General features: G+C 39.3%; 1 protein-coding gene across 1 annotated transcript; it reads left to right on the forward strand.

The window, feature by feature from the left end:
• Positions 1–289: 289 nt before the first annotated feature.
• On the forward strand, positions 290–24,914 carry cers5 (ceramide synthase 5). The gene is made up of 10 exons (XM_080026699.1): positions 290–577; positions 13,609–13,714; positions 14,581–14,711; positions 15,008–15,065; positions 15,250–15,300; positions 16,872–16,964; positions 19,039–19,167; positions 19,886–19,992; positions 21,867–22,023; positions 24,101–24,914. Exons 1-10 carry the CDS (start codon positions 405–407, stop codon positions 24,266–24,268), a joined length of 1,173 nt encoding a protein of 390 aa, XP_079882825.1. The 5' UTR covers positions 290–404; the 3' UTR covers positions 24,269–24,914.
• Positions 24,915–24,971: the final 57 nt, after the last annotated feature.

A 24,971-nucleotide genomic window follows, 5' to 3' on the forward strand; every position in this document is an offset into this window, starting at 1 on the left:
TCCAGCAGCTTGTTGACCAGGTTGTCCACCCAGGTTGGGATCCTGGAAGGTCCTGGATATCATTTCTGATGAACAACCTTTTACAACGCTCCATGTCTGTTTTTCAAAAAAAAAAGGGGTTTTGCCCCCTAGATATAGTTATACTTAGCTTCAGTATGTTGCTTAGAATCACAAATCAAATGTTGAGCGTCAAAAATCTTATTTTGAAAATAGTAACCGGAAGTGTATTTTCTGTACTGTGTTAGTGCGCTCAGTGCTGCGCTAAAGTTAAAGGGTGGGAACTGGGAAGACTTCATCCGAGTAGAAGAGAGGCAAGAGAGGGTCTAGCAAGTTTCCCACATCTTCTTCTTTTCGTATAAGTAAACCAATTTCCACCAACCGTCCGGGGTTAGGAACACTGAAACATGGCTGCCCTTTCAGCCTGGTTTTGGAACGAGCGGTTTTGGTTGCCACACAACGTAACCTGGGCGGACCTGGCAGACCCAGCTCCCGGGGTGGAGTACCCCAAAGCTGGACACTTATTTACCGCCTTGCCGCTGGCTTTGGGAATGTTTGCAGTCAGGATACTCTTTGAAAGGTTCGTAGGCCTACTCACCCCATCGTGTTTCTTGTGACGGGGAATATAAAATAAAAAAAACTCTTAGCCTAACGGACGTTTTTCACCATCAACGGGGTGATGGGTTCGCACTCTAGGGAGGGAGGACTATAGGGTTTTCTCGAGGGTTAACACACTTTACTCTTGTTAAACACCACATTTACATACGTGTGAGTAGTTCTGCCTTCAAAATACTGTCAAACTATACTTGTATGTTCATTCTCCTCCACTTTTAAAAGCAACTGTGTGTTCGAAATGGCCTTTGTTTTGAGTGACGTCGTCTCTTGGCTCTTTCAATGAATTCATGCAACAGCGTTCGTTCAAGAGGCAGAGGCACTGTCTCTCAACTCTTTTCATTGATATTGAACTAACTCCAGACCAGTTCGTGTAATCACTGATTGTTAACCAATCTCCTTCGTCTTTTGTTGAAATTAATGCATTGCTGAATGCATGCGTGACACATCACATCTCTTGTCACACATAAATGATAAAGGCATCCATCGCGTCCCGTGCAAAGGTTAAGCTGTTGAGCTTTTATTCAGGCTGCAAAATTGGAGAGCAATTATCTCACACACACACACACACACACACACACACACACACACACACACACACACACACACACACACACACACACACACACACACACACACACACACACACACACACACACACAATGTGACAGATTGACAGATGTCCCACCTTCCTTTGATCTTTATCGCTTTCCCTTTTCAAAACCCTGACAAACCTGTAGTGTTATTACCGCTTCGTGCCCATGCTTCAACATAAACTCAAATTTTCAGATAGGGGGCTCTTGATTATAATTCGATCTGGCATTTGTTTCCAGATTGATTGCAGATTCATTACTCTATGGTTTTCACTAGAAAGAAGAAATATAGAGAGATATTGGAGGTGATAAAGTTGTTGGATATCTACAGGTCCTTCTCATATAATTAGCATATTGTGATAAAGTTCAATATTTTCTGTAATGTACTGATAAACATTAGACTTTCATATATTTTAGATTCATTACACACAACTGAAGTAGTTTAAGCCTTTTATTGTTTTAATATTGATGATGTTGGCAAAAAAGTAAAGAAAAACCAAAAATCCCTATCTCAAAAAATTAGCATATTTCATCCGACCAATAAAAGAAAAGTGTTTTTAATACAACAAAGTCAACCTTCAAATAATTATGTTCAGTTATGCACTCAATACTTGGTCGGGAATCCTTTCGCAGAAATGACTGCTTCAATGCGGCGTGGCATGGAGGCAATCAGCCTGTGGCACTGCTGAGGTGTTATGGAGGCCCAGGATGCTTCGATAGCGGCCTTAAGCTCATCCACAGTGTTGGGTCTGGTGTCTCTCAACTTCCTCTTCACAATATCCCACAGATTCTCTATGGGGTTCAGGTCAGGAGAGTTGGCAGGCCAATTGAGCACAGTAATACCATGGTCAGTAAACCATTTACCAGTGGTTTTGGCACTGTGAGCAGGTGCCAGGTCTTGTTGAAAAATTAAATCTTCATCTCCATAAAGCTTTTCAGCAGATGGAAGCATGAAGTGCTCCAAAATCTCCTGATAGCTAGCTGCATTGACCCTGCCTTTGATAAAACACAGTGGACCAACACCAGCAGCTCCAGTGCTGCTGGTGTCACAAACAGTCCAGTGCTGCTTCTCTGTAGCCCAGGTCAGGCGCTTCTGCCGCTGTTTCTGGTTCAAAAGTGGCTTGACCTGGGGAATGCGGCACCTGTAGCCCATTTCCTGCACACGCCTGTGCACGGTGGCTCTGGATGTTTCTACTCCAGACTCAGTCCACTGCTTCCGCAGGTCCCCCAAGGTCTGGAATCGGCCCTTCTCCACAATCCTCCTCAGGGTCCGGTCACCTCTTCTGGTTGTGCAGCGTTTTCTGCCACACTTTTTCCTTCCCACAGACTTCCCACTGAGGTGCCTTGATACAGCACTCTGGAAACAGCCTATTCGCTCAGAAATTTATTTCTGTGTCTTACCCTCTTGCTTGAGGGTGTCAATGATGGCCTTCTGGACAGCAGTCAGGTCGGCAGTCTTACCCATGATTGCGGTTTTGAGTAATGAACCAGGCTGAGAGTTTTTAAAAGCCTCAGGAATCTTTTGCAGGTGTTTAGAGTTAATTAGTTGATTCAGATGATTAGGTTAAGAGCTCGTTTAGAGTACCTTTTCATGATATGCTAATTTTTTGAGATAGGAATTTGGGGTTTTCATGAGCTGTATGCCAAAATCATCAGTATTAAAACAACACAAGACCTGAAATATTTCAGTTGGTGTGCAATGAATCTAAAATATATGAAAGTTCAATTATTATCATTACATTATGGAAAATAATCAACTTTATCACAATATGCTAATTATATGAGAAGGACCTGTATATAGATATGAGATAGGGTGAAACAAGGACAGGTGTACATTGCTAGTGTTACGCATTAAGTTAACTGTGAGTTGAATGTGTCAAAGAGTCAAGAGATTATGTCATACTGCAGAAGATGATGTTTTATTATATCTTGCATGTGAAGTTCCTCCATTTGTCAGATATTCACAGGATTATAAAACATTGTTTTTTCATCTATTTTTGAATTGATTTTCCAGAAAGTTACACCACTACATCAGATGGATACCGTACTTAAAACTGAGTATTTTTGCCAAATTATCCACCCATGAATGATTGTGTTGTGTGTGTGGATGGACACCCTGCTTAACATGAATAGACAGTGTTGTCTGTTGCACACCTTGGTTTCCTCAACTCTTGGGCGGTGTAATGGCTACAACTGCTAGACTACTTTAGACTTAGAAACTCATTAATAATATGTAACAATAGACAGGCGCTGTTACAGACATATCTTGGTGTGTCTATTGATGGCCGACTGTATGGCTTAATTAAAAAAAGTTGTTCGATCTCACATAATGATTAAAGAACCCGCTCAGTGCGTGACCTCAGATTTCTAAAGTTGTCTGACAACTCTTACAGACATGCTTCTTCGGTTGGCTTCATAACATTGCTGGTTGGAGAAATGTGATAATACACTATAGTATACCAATCGAGTGGGGTGGGTAGCAGGTTGGGCTGCTCACCTATGGCAAAAATCATGATCGCAATTATTTTGATTAATATGGAGATCACGATTTACAACACATTAAATAAATACATTATCCTTGGAAACATACATTTCTAGCTTTTTTTAATGTATAGGAAAAGCTGTCTTTGAATTTAGACTGTAAAATAAAAAAATGACCTAGCTCAAAGGCTGGACCTGACTTTAAAACGTTATCTTGTAAAAGTTGATTATCTTATTTTCATAATTGTTGGAGGTCGAAATTGTAATTGCGATTCAAATTCAATGACTTGCACAGCAGCAGTAGCAGTAGGGTTTAGTGTTGACATACAGTTCCAGCTCCAAGCAGAGCTCCAGGCTTTGTCTGTTTAATTCAGACACACCCTGCGTTCCAATACCCGTTCAACATGCCCTCGTTCACTTTCCCTAGGCACTTGCCCTCGGGGGAATCCCCGCCGCCATCTTAAGTGTCGTTCCAATTGTCTGGAAACTGAAGTGAACTTCGTGATATAGACCCTCGGAGGGCTGAGTGATCAAGTGAACATCCATGGTCACTCCGAGGTGGATATCACCCACAGTGCATTGCAGTTCGTCTTCTTCTTCTTCTCCTTTTATTTTCCGGTAGACTGTAGGCTTTTAGGGACATCGCGGCCACCCGCAGGACAAATATATATATATATAAATATATTCCAAAACGCCTCAATTAGGCTATCCTATTTCCATACGAACAATCTAGTGAATGTATTGCAGTTTACACATTGCTGCTATAACACAAATGGCTGCCAATTAGAGGTCTATTTAAAACAAATGTTTTTGGTTGAAACTAACATAAATAAGAAAATATAAATTTACCATTTACCATAAGAAAATATGTCGGAGCAAACAATTTACATGTGTAAGTAACAATATCTTGATAATCTGAGTTACCGTGTCGAAATTCAATGTTTGTTATGCTATGGAAATGGCTTTCTGCAACATAGGCTACCTTAGCAGAATGTTATAATTCTGTATTATTTGCATTCAGATTTACCTATGATTTACCTATGTAAGTTCATTGCGACTACAAGGGCAAGTGGGCAAGTGGGTTCCATTTAAATCCTCTGCTCCTCCCCCGCCCAGTCTCCCTCCGCTCTCCAAGTTCCCTCCGTGCAACGTATGCTGTTACGTCATACCAAGGGCTGAGGGTAAGTGAACGAGGGGAAGTGCAACTACTATTGGAATGCAGCTTTAAGTGTCTGTAAGGAAGGAGCAATCAGATATTTCAGGTGGTGTCTCAAGAGCTGCCCGTCTGGCCCTCTCCAGTGTGAGGAGACACTGATCCACAGTGTTGTTATCAGAGAGCGTTTGATCTGTCACTGCCCCAACGCTCTAACCAGCTCACTGCCTCATTCATTTATGTATCAGTAAGAAAGAAAAAAAACTCACAGCTAGATTTCCTTCGTGTCAGACTGCACTATTTTGCACACAAACACATTACACAATGATAAACAAACATGAACACACACTTGTCGGCCCGCCCAAAGTAAAAGGGCTATGCAACACAGTCACACACTGATGACATCATGAGGTGGATTTTGTCGGAGTTTTTCAGTCAAAGACATCCAGGACTTTTCTGGATAATGTAACAACAACTGCTATGGCCACCAGCTTAGACTATTTCAAATGTTTTTTTGTTTTTTTTCGTCATTTATTTGCAAAATAAATCTCTAGCGATTTGAATTTCAGTTGACATGCCATCATCGCTGAAACAAATGCAAAATGTATCCAGAATTTGAAACTGAATTGTTTGGTATATAGCAGATTAGGTTTTTCATGTTTAAATTTCATCTTAAACTATGAAGCTATGCTTGGGAATTGTGGTTACGTTTTTATGTACACAAGCATGTTCATTCAACTTTGATCAAAGAACCAGGTATTTTCTGTCAGAGTTGATCATCTTAATTTGTATTTCTGATTAGTGATGCACCAATCTTTTTAATTAAACATTTTTTTAGTTCCAATCCCTTTCCAAAACTTGGATTTGGATATTTGTCGATAACGATTCTCATTCTGATTCCAGAGCAATTTTTTCTTAAAAATATGTTTTGTTTTTCCGAATCCGGATTGTTTTTTTTTCTCTATGTAACTTATAAAGTCTTACATTTTACCAGGCTCGGATGCCACTGGCTTCACACATATTTGCTTTTTCCCTGGATGGGCAGCACTGTTATTACACATAATAATCATGCGTATCTGCAGATTCCTCTTACCTGCAGGCAGTTCCTCTTTCTTGTTTACTAGTGCATGCACGTTGGGGGCGTGTCCTTGTCGCTGCTTGGGATTTTGATGCGTGTGTGCATGTGCATTCGAGTATCATGTTGTGTTTTCTCAGTGTTCTACCGCACCGCTCATCCTGACAACTTCACACTCGCCACTGCACTCACCTTGCCAGCCCCTTCTGCTCTAGACCTGTTACTTCTTGTTAAATCAAAATACTTGCATTGCTATTTTTGGTAGTGACTTTGCAGATCATACGTGTCGTGCAAGCTTATACGCTCTTCTAAGCCGTGTCATGGGTTGAACGGTGTTAAGACTCCAAACTGAGATGTGTGTGAGATTATGAGCCAGACTTGCCATGTGCTCTGTTGTAATCTGATTTGATTGTTTCCTCATAAGCTAACTGCCAGTTATTGTGTCTGTCCGAAGAACTCTTTAGGGAGGGAGGGTAGACACTAAAAGGAAAAAAATATGTGGTGCATCCTCCTGGTTCAGTTTCCTGTTGATGTGTCTCCCACCAAACACATAATATGGCATTGTTTGTCCCCAAGCTTTTCTCTAGTAGTGGACGGCAGATATGGGTTTTTCAATGGCAGTTAATTATTGCAGATATATAATGTTGTTATTGATGTTTTTTATGTTTTTTTTATTTCATAAAATACAATAATTTAATAATAATAACAAATGAGAAACAAACTTGAACTTAAATGAACATGTATTAGATAAATGTAGACACAGAAAAACAAACAAAAAAAACAGAAAGAAATACAAGATATATATTTTGTTTAAAAAGTTAATAAGCGCTTACATTGCTCCACAGCAGCCAAATTGACAAGGCTGCCCGCAGTGTCTGTTCATCTTTTTAATCGGCCTTGTGAGTGCAGATATAGGTCAATGCCGATGATATCAAAATGCCATTAATCAGCTCGATTAATCTGTCTAGTTTCCTCCACATGGCTGTCAATGGCTGTTTCAAAACATGCTATGACTTCCCAAGTCAAATGAAGGTTATAATTACATCATGTGCTCTGCAAGGAACCGTGCCCGGCCGTGCCTCCGCCTGGCCCTGGGATTGGGAAGTTTTCCCAGAGTCAAGGCTTGTCTGTCTGTATGTAATGTACTGTATGTAGCCTCCAGTTTGCTCTGTCCCTCACAGCCGCCAGGGCTACTAGTGTCTGTGTACAGTGACCACACTGAGTCTGTCTCTGGGTAACGGCCTTTGTGTCTGGGGCAGGGGTCAGGGTATGAGGAGGAACAGGAATGCTTTGACATTTGAAATAAATAGATAAGCTTGTGCCTTTTGCCTTTTTCCCCCTTCATATAGCTGGTCCCCCCCCCATTACCACTGCAGACTTCCATTTCTTTCTGTTGATTCATCCTCCACCTCCAGTTTGTCATACATTTGAAACTGGCCTGCACGTACAGTAGGAGAACATAGACTACTGCCTTCATCTGTGCCACATCAGCTCCTCTTTTAGCTTACTCATTTGGTCGGGTAATAGTTTAATAGAGATATTGTTATATTTAATATAGGCACACATGGTTTAGGGTGAATCAGACTTAAGGCCGAATTCCACCGGCTGCATCTCCGGTCCTTCTCCGCTCCAGCACGGCAGAAACAAAAATAGAATTAAGAGCAGTCAGTGGGTGAGTTTCCACCACGGCCGCTGCGCCGTCTCTCTGCTCCGCTGCTGCTCCAGCTCTCCGGTGAAATACGCAGTGCTTCTATTTCTGCCGGATGCCTGAGCTCACCGCATCAATTTAGCACAGAACACATCGAGATAGACAGGAACACAAGCGCCGACAAAACAATAAAACCTCCGGTTAATTTTCAAAATAAGACACTCGGTGTTCACTGCAGGTGACATTCTCAAAACAGAGACACATACAAGCATGTCCACTGTTCTTTTACTCGTTCGGATGGGAATAATAACCTTCCGTGCGTTCGTTGTTGTGTAAATACCATATAGGAGAATCATATTATCAAGAGCGATCGCCCGTCACTTTTATTACCGCGGGAACTCCTCGTTCTCGCGACTCCAGCTGTTCAGCGGAGCTGGCCGTGCCTGCTTTGAAAACGGAGCCGGTGGGTATTGCCGGACGTGAGCGCACGGAGCAAAACCGTTGGACACCGCACCCGCAGCCAGTGGAATTCCGGGGTAACAAGGTGTGTGTCACAGTAAGAGCCGTTCAGCTTTTAGGTAATCCAAAGCGCCTAACATCGACACGGTTACTTTGCTCATTACAAGTGTTCCATGCTCAAGGTGCTCATACACAAGGAAATGTGGATTGCAGTTGGGATTGTATGGAGTAACGTTAACAACTTTTTATGCCAAACAAAACTGAACGATCCAGTCTAAAGGCCAGGACACACCAGCCCGATAATCGCCGTCGTCAAAAAAAAAGACGAATCTGTTTGGTGTGTGCCGTGACGTCGGCCGACGTAGAGGTCGTCGGGCTTGTTTTGAGCCTGTCGGCCGCCGATTGAACATGTTCAATCGGCGGCCGACCGTCTTTCATTTGGAGCAATTTGATTGGTGGAGGGCTAGCGAATCAGTGAAGCCCGGAAGTGAGGCGGGTAGCACAAACAGCTAACAACAGCTAGCCATCGTTTTAATGTGTTTGTTCGTTTCGTTTTGAGAGTACTCACATGCATCAACCCTTGTTGACTGCTCGACACCATGCTCGACACTCTCTGCTAAAAATTGTGCTCTTATGGTCCATAAATATAAATACGTATTTCTATCTATGTTTATGCTCTATAGATGTCCAATCATTTCCGGCTTTCGTATTTTTTCGGGCCACAATACAGATTAGCTCCGCCTGCTGTTGTGGAGACATTACGTCCCGCGAGCGTACGGGAAATAAACAGTCGTCTCGGTGTGTTCTTTGGCCGCGACGGGAAGACTGGAGCTTCCTGAAACGGCCGACTCCATTTTTTGCGTAGTCGGAACATGTCGCAAATGATTCACTGAGGTTTGCATTTCATTCAAAACATTTTTAAACTGTAAACATAGTTAAGGTGGTGTTTTTTTATTATTATAGGCCAATAGGCCTTCTGTGATGCGATAACCAATAATTAATTAACGTTATTATTAGTCTACTTTCTTGATTTCTTTTTAAATAGCCTACAGAGACACTTGGAGACAGATGTGGACATGTATTTACTGCAAATCGCAGCCTTTCGCGCAGATATGACCATACACAAGCACACATAGCGCTTGCTAGCACTTAAAAAAAAAAAAAAAACATTTATTTTTTATTTTTTTTATTTTTTTGTCAGTTGGAAATCAAGGCAGCCCGCGCCCCCCCCCCCCCCTGACAACTCACGGCGCCCCCCCCAGGGGGGCGCGCCCCACCATTTGAGAAGCACTGTGCTTAGAGGAACTTTTAAATATTTCTGAAACAGTCAAATTGTTCCTCTGAGGATCATAAATGACATGTAACAGCAAGCGAGACAATCAGTGCAAATAATGCTATTTTTTTATATAGTTTTTCTCAATGCCTTTGTCATGGGTACGCTCACACAGGAACAACAGCTGGCGTACTAAAAACACTACCACTTTTCTCCAACGGGGGTGCAAGAATGAACAAAAACTGAAAGTTGCACTGAGCACCTTTAAAGAAGTGTTAAAGCTCACATATTATACACTTTCAATATTATATGGTCTTAGAGGTCCCTAATACGTTTTTCTTTAGTTGTTTGCTGAAAAAACCGTTCAGATCATTTATTGTAGTATGCCTATATACCCTGATGTTCAGCTAATCTCACGATGGCCTATTTTTTAAACCGAGCTGCAGCTCCCCTCGTAAATATACAATCTTTGAGCTGCCCCCGCCCCTCTCTGGAAGCGACGGGTCCATAGCCTGTAGTAGTAGCCTGTCCACAGTGCCTGTATTTTTGGCCGTTAGCACGGAAGCTAACGGCTAAACATATCACGAAAATCAGTGAAAGAATGAGCTTCAAAGTTAGGCTTAAACTCTATTACCTTCCTATGCTTTGTCTGGCTAAAAACGAGGCATTTTCAGACTGCTGTGGAGAATATAAAGAGCTTGTTATGGGCAAAATATCAATGCTTTTCCTGAAGCTAGCTCGGAAGCTAACGGCTAAAAATATCACGAAAATCTGTGAAAAAATTTGCTTCAAAACTAGACTTCGACTCACTTTGTCTTGCTAAAAACGAGGCTTTGTCAGACTGCTGTGGGGAATATAAACAGCGTGTTATGAGCAAAAGCTGGTTGCTTGTCCCAAAGCTAATAGCTATACACCAGTCAGGCAAAAATACCAATAAAAACAATTATTTTAGTTTCACTGTTTAAAAAAAGTAGCTTCCTATCCGTTGTGTTATTAAAAACGAGGCATTAATAGACTGCTGTAAATTAGTGGAGTATGAGCAAAAGCATTCTGTGTTGGTGTATGTAACATTCAGGCTGTACTATGGGCATCTTGTCGCTTAGCGGGGAAAGCAACATGGCTGTCGCTCGGAAAATTTTCCATCGGATCTCGGGGCCGTGGACCAATAAGAAATGGGGGGAGGGGTGGGGTTATCATACGGTGGACGTTTCTGGTTACTAATGTGGGGGGAAGCATGGACATATAAAGAAAATATGGGGATGTGGCTGTGCCGACTGTGACGTAATAGTCGGCGAGAATTCTGACTCGAGTATATTGGGGGGAGGGGTGGGGGTTTCAGAAAGGGGGAGAGTGAGAAAAGGAGAGATTGTTATTTTTTTTAAATATTTTGGCAGTCTCTAGGCACACTGTGGACCCATGGATATGTTAGAACACATTTAAAAAGTGCATTTAGCATAATATGTGACCTTTAAAGTCCCATGTAGGTTTAAATGACTCTGTGTGTTCTTGAAACTTGTGTGTAGATTAAATAAACTGGCCTGCTGTATGGTGTGATAGTTTGATATCTGACAAAAGGTATTCTCTCCCCCCTACCTTTTCTCATAATTAAACACAATTGCGCAAGCTATTTTGTGGCGAGTGTCAGATTCCCTCAACCAGGAACACTTTTCTTGTAAAATGCTTAGACAATGGATGTTTGATCATGTTGAGGATGTGACTACGGTTCAACACTTGTTCAGTATTGCTGGACAAATACCTGAAGGACCTGATTACATCGAGCTGTTAGGCTTAAAGCCATTTTATTTGGCAATAACACTATTAGAACAAGTGTTGTATTACCTGACTGTGGGGCATTGCTTTGGCTAGTGTTAAATTGAAACACATAAAAAACATGAAAACAGTCACATAAAACACCAGCAATAGCTTATGGTCACATACTTAGCAGGGTAGTTGTGTACAAAATTGCAAATTGGATGTTTCTGCATGAGGGAACATTTAGAAATGTATTTATTTCAAACAGGTAAAGATTAAAAAATTTAAAATTAAAATGATCAAATAAGTGGACAGACAAAAAATAACGCAAAATAAACTGTCCAACACTTTGGTTTACATATTCAGGACATAAGGTAAAGTGATGGAAAACGTAGAGGGCTTGCACACTGGGTCATGGCTTAATTCGGTTGGCTTTCTTGAAACAGGGTGACCCCTTTTATATACTATCTATGGATGACCCATGTTAACCCATACAAGTTTCCATTCTGGCCAATGGCTAGCGAGATGTATAGGCACAAATATATTTCTGGTATGATGATCAGCTGATCAAAAAGAAGATAAACTTACAAAGAGACCTGCTTGTCAGGTTTTTAACAAGTGTGCGCTGGGTCTGGAAGCTTAAATTACAGTAGTGAAACCTTTGTTAGACGTGCTAGCCAGTGGACTGTTTCACAATGCTTCTTTTTTTATGTGAAAAAAGCAAATAGTCAATACTGGAAAATGATGGTCTAACATTTGAGGCACTTCAAATCCGTTTTGCCGTTGGTGTGTTTAGAGTTCGTCAATATGAAGGGTAAACCCCCCAGGACATTTACAGAGCTTTGGAAAATTAAACACTGCTGCGAGATGTGTATTATTCCACCCCCCCTCCCCCCCGCCCCCCCTCAGGGATCCACTTTATGATCCATATGTCATCCACTAAAATGTTCCAGTTTGTTGATTTAAAATGTAAAATATGAGCAAGAACAATTTTGTAACTTGAGATTTAATTTAGTAGTTTTGTTTTAGTCTGTATGTAGACAGGAAGTCAGTTTGTAATTTAGTAATACAACAAAAGAAAAAAAAAAAGTCACAGCAAAACTGACGGTTTAGATAGATTAATAAAGTACTTATAAACTTATGAATTCTTTGAGCTGTCAAACTTTATGTGGCCGTTTTTCGTCACCGCTCACTTACTCACTTGTCCTTCACCACTGTACACTTTCATTCAGAGGCATTAGCATAGTTAGCATTCCTCATTAACACTGACAGGTACAGCCGGCCAAAAAGTCAACACTTCATGCGTCCCAAACTACAATACACTGTACTACTCACCTATTTGTTTATTGATAAAGGCTTGTATAAAGTGGAAGCATTACTGTCTTTCTCTAAATCAACCACCTTGAGCTGCTCTGCAAGAATTCCATTCAGGATTGACCTTGTGGACTGGAAGCTGTTTACAACATAACTAAGTTAATACTTTGTATGTGCTGTATCAGTGCAGCATCTCCACATTTTTTTCTGACAAAAGATGCTTATCATATCAGTCTTGTTTTTTTTCTACTTAGAGATTCATGATAACGCTTACAGCTTAAGACAGTAGGAACTAGGAATGTTTTTTTTAAGAGTTTCCTTGTACATATTTTGCTGGAGCCACAGTGAAAGTGTGCAAGTTTGTAAATGATTGATTTACTCTACTTGACAGTAATGATAAAGAGTACTTTTTTTGCTGTTGTTTTACATAATATGGTATATGAACTCATCTTTACTAATTTAAATGTATATTTATTTAGCTATGCTTGTAGTTTTTTAATAAATCTTAAAATACCCACAATGTAACATGTTTTTTTTGGTCTGGTGACGACTTCTCCGCTCATTCGTTTTTTTAGCTATGTTGTTCTTGAAGGTCAGTGTAGCTCTAAGCACAGAGACCCATTGTTGCAGCCACACGATCTGCACAAAAGCTGGCCCATGCTCCTGCCTGACTACTGAACAGGATCCACAGGTTACTTCTAAATGATATTGTATCCTTTATACATGAGCTATGCCTTTCTCAGAATATACAGTACTAATGGCCATAATACACATGCAGTATTAACAGTCTAGTCAGCTGCATGTTACCTTTGAGCTACAGCAAAGCTTTTTTAACAAACTTGGTCTGATAAACATGTTGTGTAAAAAGCCAAGAGCTTCTTTCCAAGTCGAATGTGACAGGTCAAGCATGATGCAGAGCAGAACTAGAGGGGTCATACAAGGTCATTATGTTCCCATCATGATGAAGAACACAACGCAGAATCACTGGGGAGTTTAACGCACTTTTTTGATTTTATTTGTCCATTATGCCTGTGTTTAAGTTTTACTGTGACACAGAGACAGACAGACAGACAGACAGACAGACAGACAGACAGACAGACAGACAGACAGACAGACAGAGATACTCATGATAGGATTGAATACTGTGTTAAAACCCGGGGCCAAACCAGTTCCTGTAAGTTTCCCCGTGCATGTTTTTTAACCACAACCCGTGACCCCTTTTATCTATTTCCTATTTCCTCCCTTTCACAGGTGTATTGCCAGTACCTGGGCCCGGAGCCTCCACATTCAGCCAGGTGTCACACGAAAAGCTCAGCCTAATGCAGTGCTGGAGAAAGTCTTTACATCCATCACAAGGGTTTGCTTTCATTCTTTACATTTTTCTCTTTCCTCCTTTTGAAAGAATTGTTAATGTGCTGCTTGGAGAATCAGTAATGGTTGATTTCATCTCACACAATTCACTTCACATCATCTTTACAAGTCAGAACTCCACATTAGTACTCTATATCCATTTTATTTTCAAGGTTTTACAATCTTACTATTTAACAAACCTCAGTTGACCAAAGTCAAGGAACTGCTTGATAATACATCAAATGAGTGTTCCTGATTTTGTTTTGGTTTTGTTTTGTTTTCATTCGTTGAAGGAATTTACCTTGGCACCCGACAAAACAGGAATGCAAGAGCACGTGTCTGTCATCGCTGTCTCACTTTCTAATGTGTCTGCTTTCACTGAAAGTGTAGTCAGCCTGTGATTCTGGAGAATACTTGTTGTCAATATCATGTTATGTCAAAAAATCAGTGAATATCTCTCCTCACAATCCGCAACATATACCTTGAAATAATAAATCCAGTGCAATACACAGCTTAGGCCTTGTAAACGCGCATGTTGCTAGCTACAGCGGGCCCCCTTTGTTTTCATACCCTTTGTTTACAGAGCCTAGGATGTGTATTAACACCAGCTTTTCTATTCAGCGCATGCACACTCAGTACTGACCGGTATCGGATCGTAAGGAGATATTCACCGATTTTGACAAAAAGTGATTTTGACAACAAGCCTTCTCCAGAATCGCTGACTCCACCTTTAAAGTCTGATTAAATACTTAGTAACATTGCAATACGATAAGGCCTGGACGGGATACTGTACATTTTAATGATGCAGTTTTTTTCATCTTCTTTAATCCTTTAATCTTGAGTTATTTTTCTGATTCTTCTCCCTTCAAACAGGATCCAGACTCCCGCCATCTGGATGGCTTGTCCAAGCAGCTGGACTGGGAGGTGCGGAAGGTCCAGCGTTGGTTCAGACACCGCAGGAACCAAGATAAACCCAGCACACACACTAAGTTCTGCGAAAGCCTGTAGGTTAATAAGCCTATTGTGTTATACACCTGTAACCCTCTCTGCAGGCTTGAGCACACTAATGGTTGTGTTTTCTGTTGTATGATGTTATGATGTGACTGTGTTGTATCGTTAAGACATGGATATAATAAGAGTTAGGATCCAGGTTGTGTTGTAGTAATGAGACATGGTGAGAGACAGGTATTGCTAATGGTTAGGGTAGGCGAAAGTAAGTGTGTGTATATTTGATTTGAATGCGTTGTTTCTCTCTGAAATAACAAAAAAAATTCTGGATCGTAATCACTTTTACTTCTAGGTGGAGGTTTACATTTTATCTGGGCATATTTACCTATGGGTTCCAGTTGTTGTGGCAGGTGAGCACACCTTCAGATCAAGCTTGGAAACATTGTTAAACAAAAGCAATAAAGTTGCTGTTACCATTGTTTGTTATTATGTTTATAATTGTCCATTGTCTGGGTATATTTCCATAGAATATAGCATTCTCAATTCTTTGCATTTATCTATTTAATTTTTTAATTTATACGTGTTTGTTTTCAGTCCCCTTGGATGTGGGATACACGGCATTGCTGGTATGGATACCCCTATCAGGTATGATGCAGTCCCACATCTGTGTCTACATAATCTATAGTGCAGTTCAAAACAACACACACAGCCTCTGAAATGACCTCTGAGTTGAACCCACAACGTCAACAGCTAAACATTTCTTTCAGGGCATTACTTTGAAGCTTAATAAACTGGTGCAGAGTTAACCACGAAAACCATTAAAGTAGCTTGTGTTGACTTTTTATTTCTCTTACATTACACACTTGAGCATAATGCACAGAAGTATTGTCAAATCTATTGGCCAGGTCTATGTGACAGGTCTATAATTTAATTCCTAAAATACAAAATGGGCTTGTACACATGTGCTCAATCAACCTCCCTTGTCTTTCAGGTACTCAGGTGTTGTTCAGTTGTTGTTCATTTGCTATTAACATTGTTAGGATAATAGGGTTATTGTCACTTGAAATGTAATCAGCATCGACTATTAGGGCTGGGTGATATGATAATATAAATACGATAAGAAGACAGAAATGTTTTGTACTGTTTATACCGTGTTGTTTCTCTTTTTGACAACTCCGGTTATATTTGACCATTACAGGCTATTTTTTAAATCAGTAGGCTGGATTGATGTGTGGCAATAATGGACTTTACTAACTATTTTTAATGCACACATTAGGAAAAACAATATGGTTACTTTATCTGCAAAGTCAATTGAATATATATGTAAAATATACTGCATCACAATATTTATATATATATATATATATATATATATATATATATATATATATATATATATATATATATATATATATATATATATACAGGTATATTATGAAGCAATGTCACAATTAGAGCTAAACCAATAAATCTGTAAATAAAATATCAGCCAATGTTAGCTTATTGCAGATATACTGGTTTCAGTAAATGTATGTAAGCAGCTGAAGTAACATAGAATTGCAGTACAGAAAGCTATGGTAAGAAAGTAAAGAAACAGATGGAGATATAAACCTGCACACACTACATACAACAGGCTGTCCATCGTTTCCTGCCTTTTTTTTTAATAAAATTAGTAATTGCATGACAGGATTTAGCTCCAAAATGCATATTGCTTAAGAAACTGTTGAAATCATGGTGATTCATTGGACCAGGATGTGTGTCATGATTTGTCCCACAGTGGTGGTCACATTCTTTCACTCTTAAAGCCTCTGGAAACCTGTACAAATAACAACAGTAAAATAACAACATATTATATCAAAAATAAATATATATTTCTTAATTCTGCTTTTTTACTGTCTAGACAGTTTGACATGACTTTGTGGGTGTAGCAGCCGTATCAAAGGGTCTCTGTGGCAACAGTCATTGTTTTCACAGAATGTTCGGGCGGATAAGTGCCGTGATCATCAAACTTTAAATGACAATATATTTCATTTGGATTGATAACACTTTTTTCCAGTTGCTTATTATCATGCAACTAACTCACGGAAATTGTAAAGTTTGAAGGATTTTGTGGATTTGGGTTTACAGTGGCTTTAATACTACAACTCTGTCTAGTATATTTTCTTCCAAAAAAAAACACAAATAAAATTCTCTGTAATTCTCATTTGCCTCTTCAGGTGATGACACCGGGTCTTTACCACTACTACGTAATAGAGCTGGCCTTCTACTGGTCGCTCATGTTCTCCCAGTTCACCGACATTAAAAGGAAGGTAGGCGGAACAGCACCGGCTCAGTCTTCCTCATTTGGCAGGGGCAGAGAAAGTGCGTATGGGTTTTTGTGTGTGCGATTCAAAGTTTTTCCCAGCGGTATGCTTTGTTACAGACAGCTCTGCTAGGCGTGTTCATTTTAGGAAAAGTCACATGTTTATTTATTTATTTTTCTACTTTTTGGAAGGGAGGCGGAGTTTGGTGGTGCCCGGTCTGTGAATGCATTGTATTTTTGCAGCACGAGGGGCAACAGCTGTCATGTGACTGCAGGAAAGGAGCAGGCTTAATTCTTATTAGAATTGCAGGAATTCCACAGAATGCCAGCATGTTAGAACTGAAGTCAGTCAAAGACACGGATACTTGTCTTTAAAAGTTTAATACAGCAACATGTCTGGAATGTGATATGGCTATAAGAGCTGCCCTTGTTTCCCATTTATTGTCCCTTTATGCTCAGATGAGGCCCCTTTTTAACAGTTCCTTTGATGGATTTTTGATTATTCATGTAGGAAATTCCGACAGGATTTTTTTCTCGCTGTTTGACTTTGGCTCAACTCAGGTCTATTGTGTTAACTTTGTTACTTAATATTGAGTAAATACACAAACAAGTAAAGGAGCCAGCCAGTAATCATGCAAACAGTGTATCTTTTTTTGTTTTTGTTTTTTTTAACAGATGAAGATTGACAGGTTTTAAACCCTTTTTAAGAGAGATTATGTTAATATTCTTTAAAAAAATTCACCGGGTTTACAAGCTACGTCTCTGTAGTTCGAACTTTAGTATGTTCAGCATGTATTTATGTCAGCTTACAAATTCTTGTAAATAAAAAATTGCATTTGTTGATGGAATTCTACACAATGGTGTTCAGTTTAAACTGATGCATGTACATCAAATTATGGTTATGACAGGAGATATTGTATAGAAAGTTGGTTGTATGTATAAAGCAAACAGACCTCACCCTGTCTGTCTCTATGTAGTCTGCTGCTGTCACCCAGACGACTCCACTGTCAGATGCACATGTCTCCTATCTTAAGCTTCACTCTCAAGCCTTGTTCTGCAGTGTTTATCTGTCACCTCTATCTTCTCTCTCATCTTCCTCTAAGAGTGGCCGTTGTCTGTGAGACAATGGTGGTGTTCATATAGCAATTTAGTTCACACTTCCCACAGAATTGGATCTGCCTTCTCCCATCAGCCGTACACCAGGCTTTAGTTACACCTTCGTAAAAGCACAGCTGTGAACAGGGGCAGAGGTTACCAAGGAGACACAATGATGAAACATTTAAAGAGGATGAAATGCTACCAGTGCAAAGACACATATCCACTCTTAAAGGTTGCATGATACAGACTAAGAGGCCAAAGAAAATTAAAAACAGTCTAATAAGAGTCAATGCAGTACAGTATACACATCCTAAGAAGAGTCTAATTTATAGTTTAAACTAGAGCCGTATAATAAGTCACAGTAAAAGCAAGGATATGTTTTAACAACAAATCATCTTGACTGCTTGGCTACGGCATGTGTTTTAAGTAACACATAAAATCCATTCTAAAACCAACAGAAACTAGCACACAGAACCTCATAGGTTTTAAGTGCATGGTTGCTGTGTACTGTATGAACTTTAGATGACCACATGTAAGTCTAAACCACATTTCCTTTTAGCATGACCAGCAGGAAAGAAGACAAAGGTTGCTTCACACCAACTCAGTCCAAAACATCACACCATGAGAAATACCAAAATTGACTAAAATAGTTCATGTTTACTGTCACAACATGGAAAGAAATGGCAGCCACCAAATGTAAACTTGGTGACATCTGTTTGCATCATCTTTTTATTTATTGATGTCCTCATTGTTGTGGATGAAGCCATTAATGCTGTGCTCTCTATCACAGCTTAAATTACAATCTTACTTTCTTTGCTATGTTACTGATCTGCCATTTGTTCAATACGTTATTTATCTTGACTAATAGGGAATGCCACAACGTGTCGACTTTAAAGTCTTCATTGCATTTCCCACACATAGGTTGGATTTGTGGTTGAAAATAGACTCGACTAACCTCCCCTCTCCCATTTTACAATTACTAGGATTACCTAATCATGTTCATCCATCACCTGGCTACAGTTAGCCTGATCAGCTTCTCCTACGTCAACAACATGGCGCGAGTGGGAAGCCTGGTGATGTGCGTCCACGATGCCTCGGACTTCGTGCTAGAGGTCAGAGAGAGTTGCTTTGTATTGAAATCACCATATTGTTGCATGTTTTAAGCAACTGCTGTACTGAACTGATCATAGCCCACCACAATATTTTGAATTTATGTTTTAATGCCCTTGTAAAATACACTCAAACTGTAACTGATCCTCTCCCTCTCCACTTGGTCTTTACTCTTAATACTTTATTTACAGCTTTTTGATAGTGTAAAACGGGAGATATGTTTATTGCCAAGGCCCCTCAGTTTACAATGTCATTTAAAAGCAGAACAATGTTTTACCATTTTCAAGTGAATCTGATATTGAACAGAAATTATTTATTTTATGAACATGGAAGTGATATATGACTTTTAGTAACTACTTTTTTTTTTTTGAGAAAAACGAGGTAGTTGTTACCAAAAAAATAAATAATATGTAGTAGTTACTAAAAAAATGTTTTGGAAAAAAACCTATGTAGTAGGTAATGCATAACTATTTAGTTGTTAATACAATTTTGTGTACCTTTTTGTAAAGTGTTACCAAAACATTTTTTTTTTATAAAAATGTTTAAAAAAACTATGTAGTAGGTAGTAATGTATAACTATGTAGTAGTTACTTTAAAAAAAACTATGTAGAAGGTAATGCATAACTATGTAGTAGTTAATACAATGTTGTGTACCTTATTGTAAAGTGTTACTTGTTTTTTTTAATGAACTGTTGCTTCTGTCATTGTCTTTTCCTACAGGCAGCCAAGATGGCCAACTACGCCAAGTACCAGCGCTTGTGCGACACCCTCTTCATTGTGTTTAGTGTGGCGTTCTTCATCACACGACTCGTTATATATCCCATATGGTGAGTTCTCTGTGACAACCTGGAACCACAGAATGAATAATGTAATTACTTAACTTATGCACAGGAGCCTGTTGCTGTTTATTTTTGCTGTTTACACCTACAGTACAGTGTCACTCTAACTGACAGACAAAAGTAGTTACAAAAAAAACTATGTAGTAGTTAAAAAATAAGAAATAAGAAACCTATGTAGAAGGTAATGCATACCTATGTAGTAGTTACTAAAATGTTGTGTACCTTATAATAAAGTGTTACCAAAAACATAATTTTTTATTACTAAAAATAAAAACTATGTCGTAGGTAATGCATAATATATATGTAGTAGTTACTATTTTCTTCTTTTTTAAAACAATGTAGAAGGTAATGCATAACTATGTAGTAGTTACTACAATTTGATGTACCTCATTGTAAAGTTTTACCAAAAAACATAATTTTTTATAACTAAAAAACTTAAAAAAGTATAAAAACCTATGTAATAGGTTTAAAAAACATTTTTAGTAACTACTACATATTTATTTTTTATTTTTTAGTAACTACTACATAGTTCTTGCACAGAACACGTATTGTTTACTTTGATGTCTTAAGTAACTGTCATCTCAGTACATGGCCTCTAGCAGTAATTATTGACTATGTCCATCAGCAAAATAACCCGACCCTGAAACCTGTTCCCCCCTATGTTCTGAAACTCCTACACCTACAGTACAGTGTCACTCTAACTGACAGACAAAAGTAGTTACAAAAAAACTATGTAGTAGTTACAAAATATGAAATAAGAAACCTATGTAGAAGGTAATGCATACCTATGTAGTAGTTACTAAAATGTTGTGTACCTTATAATAAAGTGTTACCAAAAAACATAATTTTTTATTACTAAAAATAAAAACAATGTCGTAGGTAGTAATGCATAACTATGTAGTAGTAACAAAAAAATATGTAGTATCTACTATTTTCTTCTTTTTTAAAACAATGTAGAAGGTAATGCATAACTATGTAGTAGTTACTACAATTTGATGTACCTCATTGTAAAGTTTTACCAAAAAACATAATTTTTTATAACTAAAACACTTAAAAAAGTATAAAAAAAAACCTATGTAATAGGTTTAAAAAACATTTTTAGTCATTTTTATTTTCTAGTAACTACTACATAGTTCTTGCACAGAACACGCATTGTTTACTTTGATGTCTTAAGTAACTGTTATCTCAGTACATGGCCTCTAGCAGTAATTATTGACTATGTCCATCAGCAAAATAACCCGACCCTGAAACCTGTTCCCCCCTATGTTCTGAAACTCCTACACCTACAGTACAGTGTCACTCTAACTGACAGACTAACTGGTTCATGATAATTTAATTGTTGCCTGCAGCACTGCAGAGGCCTGTGCCAATGTTAATGCTCTGTTTACATAGTGAATGTTCCTTGACTGGGACCTGGATGTTGAAGTTCAACCTCTATAGAAGGCAGACAATGGGGGAAGCTATCACAGGCTAAAGTAACCCGAGCAGCTATATTCAATGTCTTGGTGTGGGTGAAGCGATAAAGCTAATGTTGCTGGTGCTGCTATCTGGACTGAAATCCATACCTCTACTGGGGGGAGGGTGGGTGTGTTGACTACCTGCTGTCACTCACCTGGATTTAAAGGAAGCCGTGACCTCACCGAACGCTCACAGTAGATCCATGTTACTCGCATGATAGGTTACCTGACCTACAACCTAATGCCGTATAATGGGCCTCATTAGAAGATCACTGGCTAATTTATATTAAATTATTAAACTACAGTTTGACTTTTCCTCGCACTCACTGGGGTCATTGGTTATATGTGTGCTTGAGTGTCAACCAGACTATTAGGTAAATATATGTGTTTTCCACTGTTTTGCAGGATCCTAAACTCCACCATGTTTGAGAGCTGGAGCATAGTGGGACCGTATCCGTCCTGGTGGCTCTTCAACTCGTTGCTGCTGGTCCTTCAAGTGCTGCACATCATCTGGTCCTACCTCATAGGACGTATAGCTGTCAAAGCCATGTTACGCGGCAGGGTGGGTTTTGATTGACAAAAAAAAAAGTCAAACATTCACTAGTTCCATTCTCTTAAACGTGAACATTTTCTGTTTTTACGTTGACTTCTGATAAAGTAAACAAAAAAATATATGACTTTACAACTTTTGTTCAAATTTTGAGATGTTCTATTGGGGTCTCAGACACCTGGCATGGCAACAATGCAACTCATCATATTTGCAGCCCCACTGCAGATACTTTTACTGTGGGGTTTGACCTCCTTCACAGCCAAGCTATTCCTGCACAAAACAAAACATTCCGTTTTGTGGTACGATCACCTCTTTTTTTTCCTCTTTCGTGTGGTTTATTGTTGGCCTAAATTGAAAAATTCAAAGTATTTCAGATGATTCAGAACTCTCCTCCGCTCCTCAGCAAATATGAACAGAAATGTCCCAAATCTATTGACCCCAAAACATGAACTCCAAACTTCTGCAAGGACAAAATAAGAACACTAAAAATGTAAAAGTACTATTACAGCACATGTATGATTACTGATGAATGTACTGCCTCTAAACTTTTTCCCCCTCAGTCGCTGACTCTGTTTCCTTGTCTCTGCAGACGCCGTTTGTTTCCTCTCCCTCTGGAATGAGAGAGGGAGATCCTGTCTTTCTCTCTGTCTTTGTCCAATGAGCCATTCTCCACTCACTCGCTCCCTCGCTTTCCTCTGCTTGCTTTGTCCACTTGAGACTTTTTACCTGTACTCTGCTTTTCTGGCTGTAAGTTTCCGTTGACTCCGTCCTTTCACACATCTTACTTCCACCTGTTATATACATGTCTATGTTGTTTCATTTGGGGTTAATGGGACACTGTGATTCAAAAAGACAGTTGTCGATGATGAGTAGTGCTGTGATAGTGTCATGAATGAAAGATATGTCCTGCTGGTTCAAGTGTGTTGAACTTGATATTGTCCTGCACCACCACCCTGTGGTTATGATGAACATGTGTGATTTGCATGAATAGGAAATGTATGGGGTTGTTTTATTTTTTTCCTACAGTAGCAGAATTATAGAAAGACGATAAGACACAGCTCTCATTAGACTAAACCATCAAAGGTGCACTATACAGTTTCAGGGGAGGGGGATTTGTTTACATTCGCTAGTACATTCATTAGTTTTACTGCTGCTGTAAACAACAGTTAAACAGAAACTTGTCAGGTAGCTTTCTAACTTCAAACAGTGTTCCAGGGATCCAATTTTCCTGCGAGTACAGTTTGTTTATTCAGTTATGAGAATATACCTTGGAAAATTTTCACTTTTGAGAAACACCCACAGTTACATAGTGCACCTTTAATATATTACAAATTAAATAACAACTTTCATTTTTATGGCAGCTTGGATTGCAAGGGACCCAAAGATGCTTTACGCACAGTGAGGCAGACAAAACCAAGAATACAAGATGAAAGGTCAGAGGTCATTGTATCAGAAAGTGTTTTCTTGGAGGGGGCCTACATGAATCTCCACACCCGGGATCCACTGGAGTAAACCAAATAATGGTGCTATATAAAAAGAGAATAGCACCCCCCCCACCCCACACACACACTGCTGGTCCTGTTCAACCTAGTTTTTCCCAATGCATTTATTTCGTTGTGAATAGATATTTCCCTGTCCACAGAAAAGCTAAACACTGTGGACAGTAATAAATATTTTCTATATTGTCTCTTTGGTATTACGTGATCCCAGACCGGCTGGATTTATAAACATGAGCGTGCTCTGGTCACCTCTAGATGCTATTCAGACTCAGCAGCATGGGAAATTCTCCTAAATCAGTTTTTATAACATTGGACTGGCTCCAGATACAGTAGAGTGTATCGCTATCCAAGAAGACAAAATAACTTTTAACTCATATAAACACAACCACAATGAAGAGTCATATTCATACAACATTCAAATATCTATTTGAGTGAAGACAATGGAAGTTTCTACGCATTTCTAAGCGTAGACATTTCTACAATTTCTAAGCATCTCCGTTGAGTGTTTACATTATTTTGTCTAACCCCCGCTGTGTGTGTATATCCTTTAAATGAGCTCATGAGTGTCTCCTCCTCCATGTGCCCTCTAGGTGTGTAACGATGTTCGCAGTGACATTGAAAGCAGCTCAGAGGAGGAAGAAGAAGAACACACAGAAAGCTTCAAGGCGTTTCCTCATACTCCCAGGGGAGAAAACGGCACCAACACCAATGGCCACTGTGCTGCTGCCAAAGCCAGAGTTGCCAATGGCAGCGGGTGACATGGAGCCTCCTGAAGCTCGTCCCTCCCAGCTTTGTTTTCTTATTCAAAGACATTCCCATGACGTGCAAGACTCACGCCCACACACACATATATATTACACTAACAATGAAGGCGCACAAATCCCTACATTTTGTGAACTAATGATGGATATATACAGCTACTGACATATGCATTGAAGAGCCTTCTAATGACATGCACTGCACAGCGTGTAGATCTGATATATGAAAATCTGTTGTTGACTTGTTTTTCAAATGATGGGATTTATTTACCGCCAGATGTTGGTTGTTGTTTTTTTTCCTATGTTCTCTTTCCCAGTTTTATTGGTCAGTTGAACTTGATTTGTTTTTTGTGTTAAAGTTGAATTCACACTGGATCACAACAAGGAGAAAAAAAACTGCTGCTTTGGGCTTTTAAACTTGTTGTTAAAAATGTGGTTTTACCAGCTCTGAAAAAAGAAGGGCACCTGCGGTCTGTATGTTTGTAAGTTTAAACAGCAGCCGTTTTTGCCCTTTGCGATTGATTGTGCATTTAACCACTGTGTGACTTGTTTTATTCCTGTTTCACTGTATTTTTTAACTACTTCTCTGTCTGAGACCAAATGTGATTGTTTGACATCACTGCCTATAGAGGAATCCAGGTAGGACTTTACTAAATGTCTGGTATCACGTTCTCACTTGAGTGCCTTGTGAAAAATGAATTTC

The sequence above is a fragment of the Ammodytes marinus genome (genome assembly GCF_949987685.1).
Source record: "Ammodytes marinus genome assembly, chromosome: 4".
Classification (NCBI taxonomy): domain Eukaryota; kingdom Metazoa; phylum Chordata; class Actinopteri; order Uranoscopiformes; family Ammodytidae; genus Ammodytes; species Ammodytes marinus.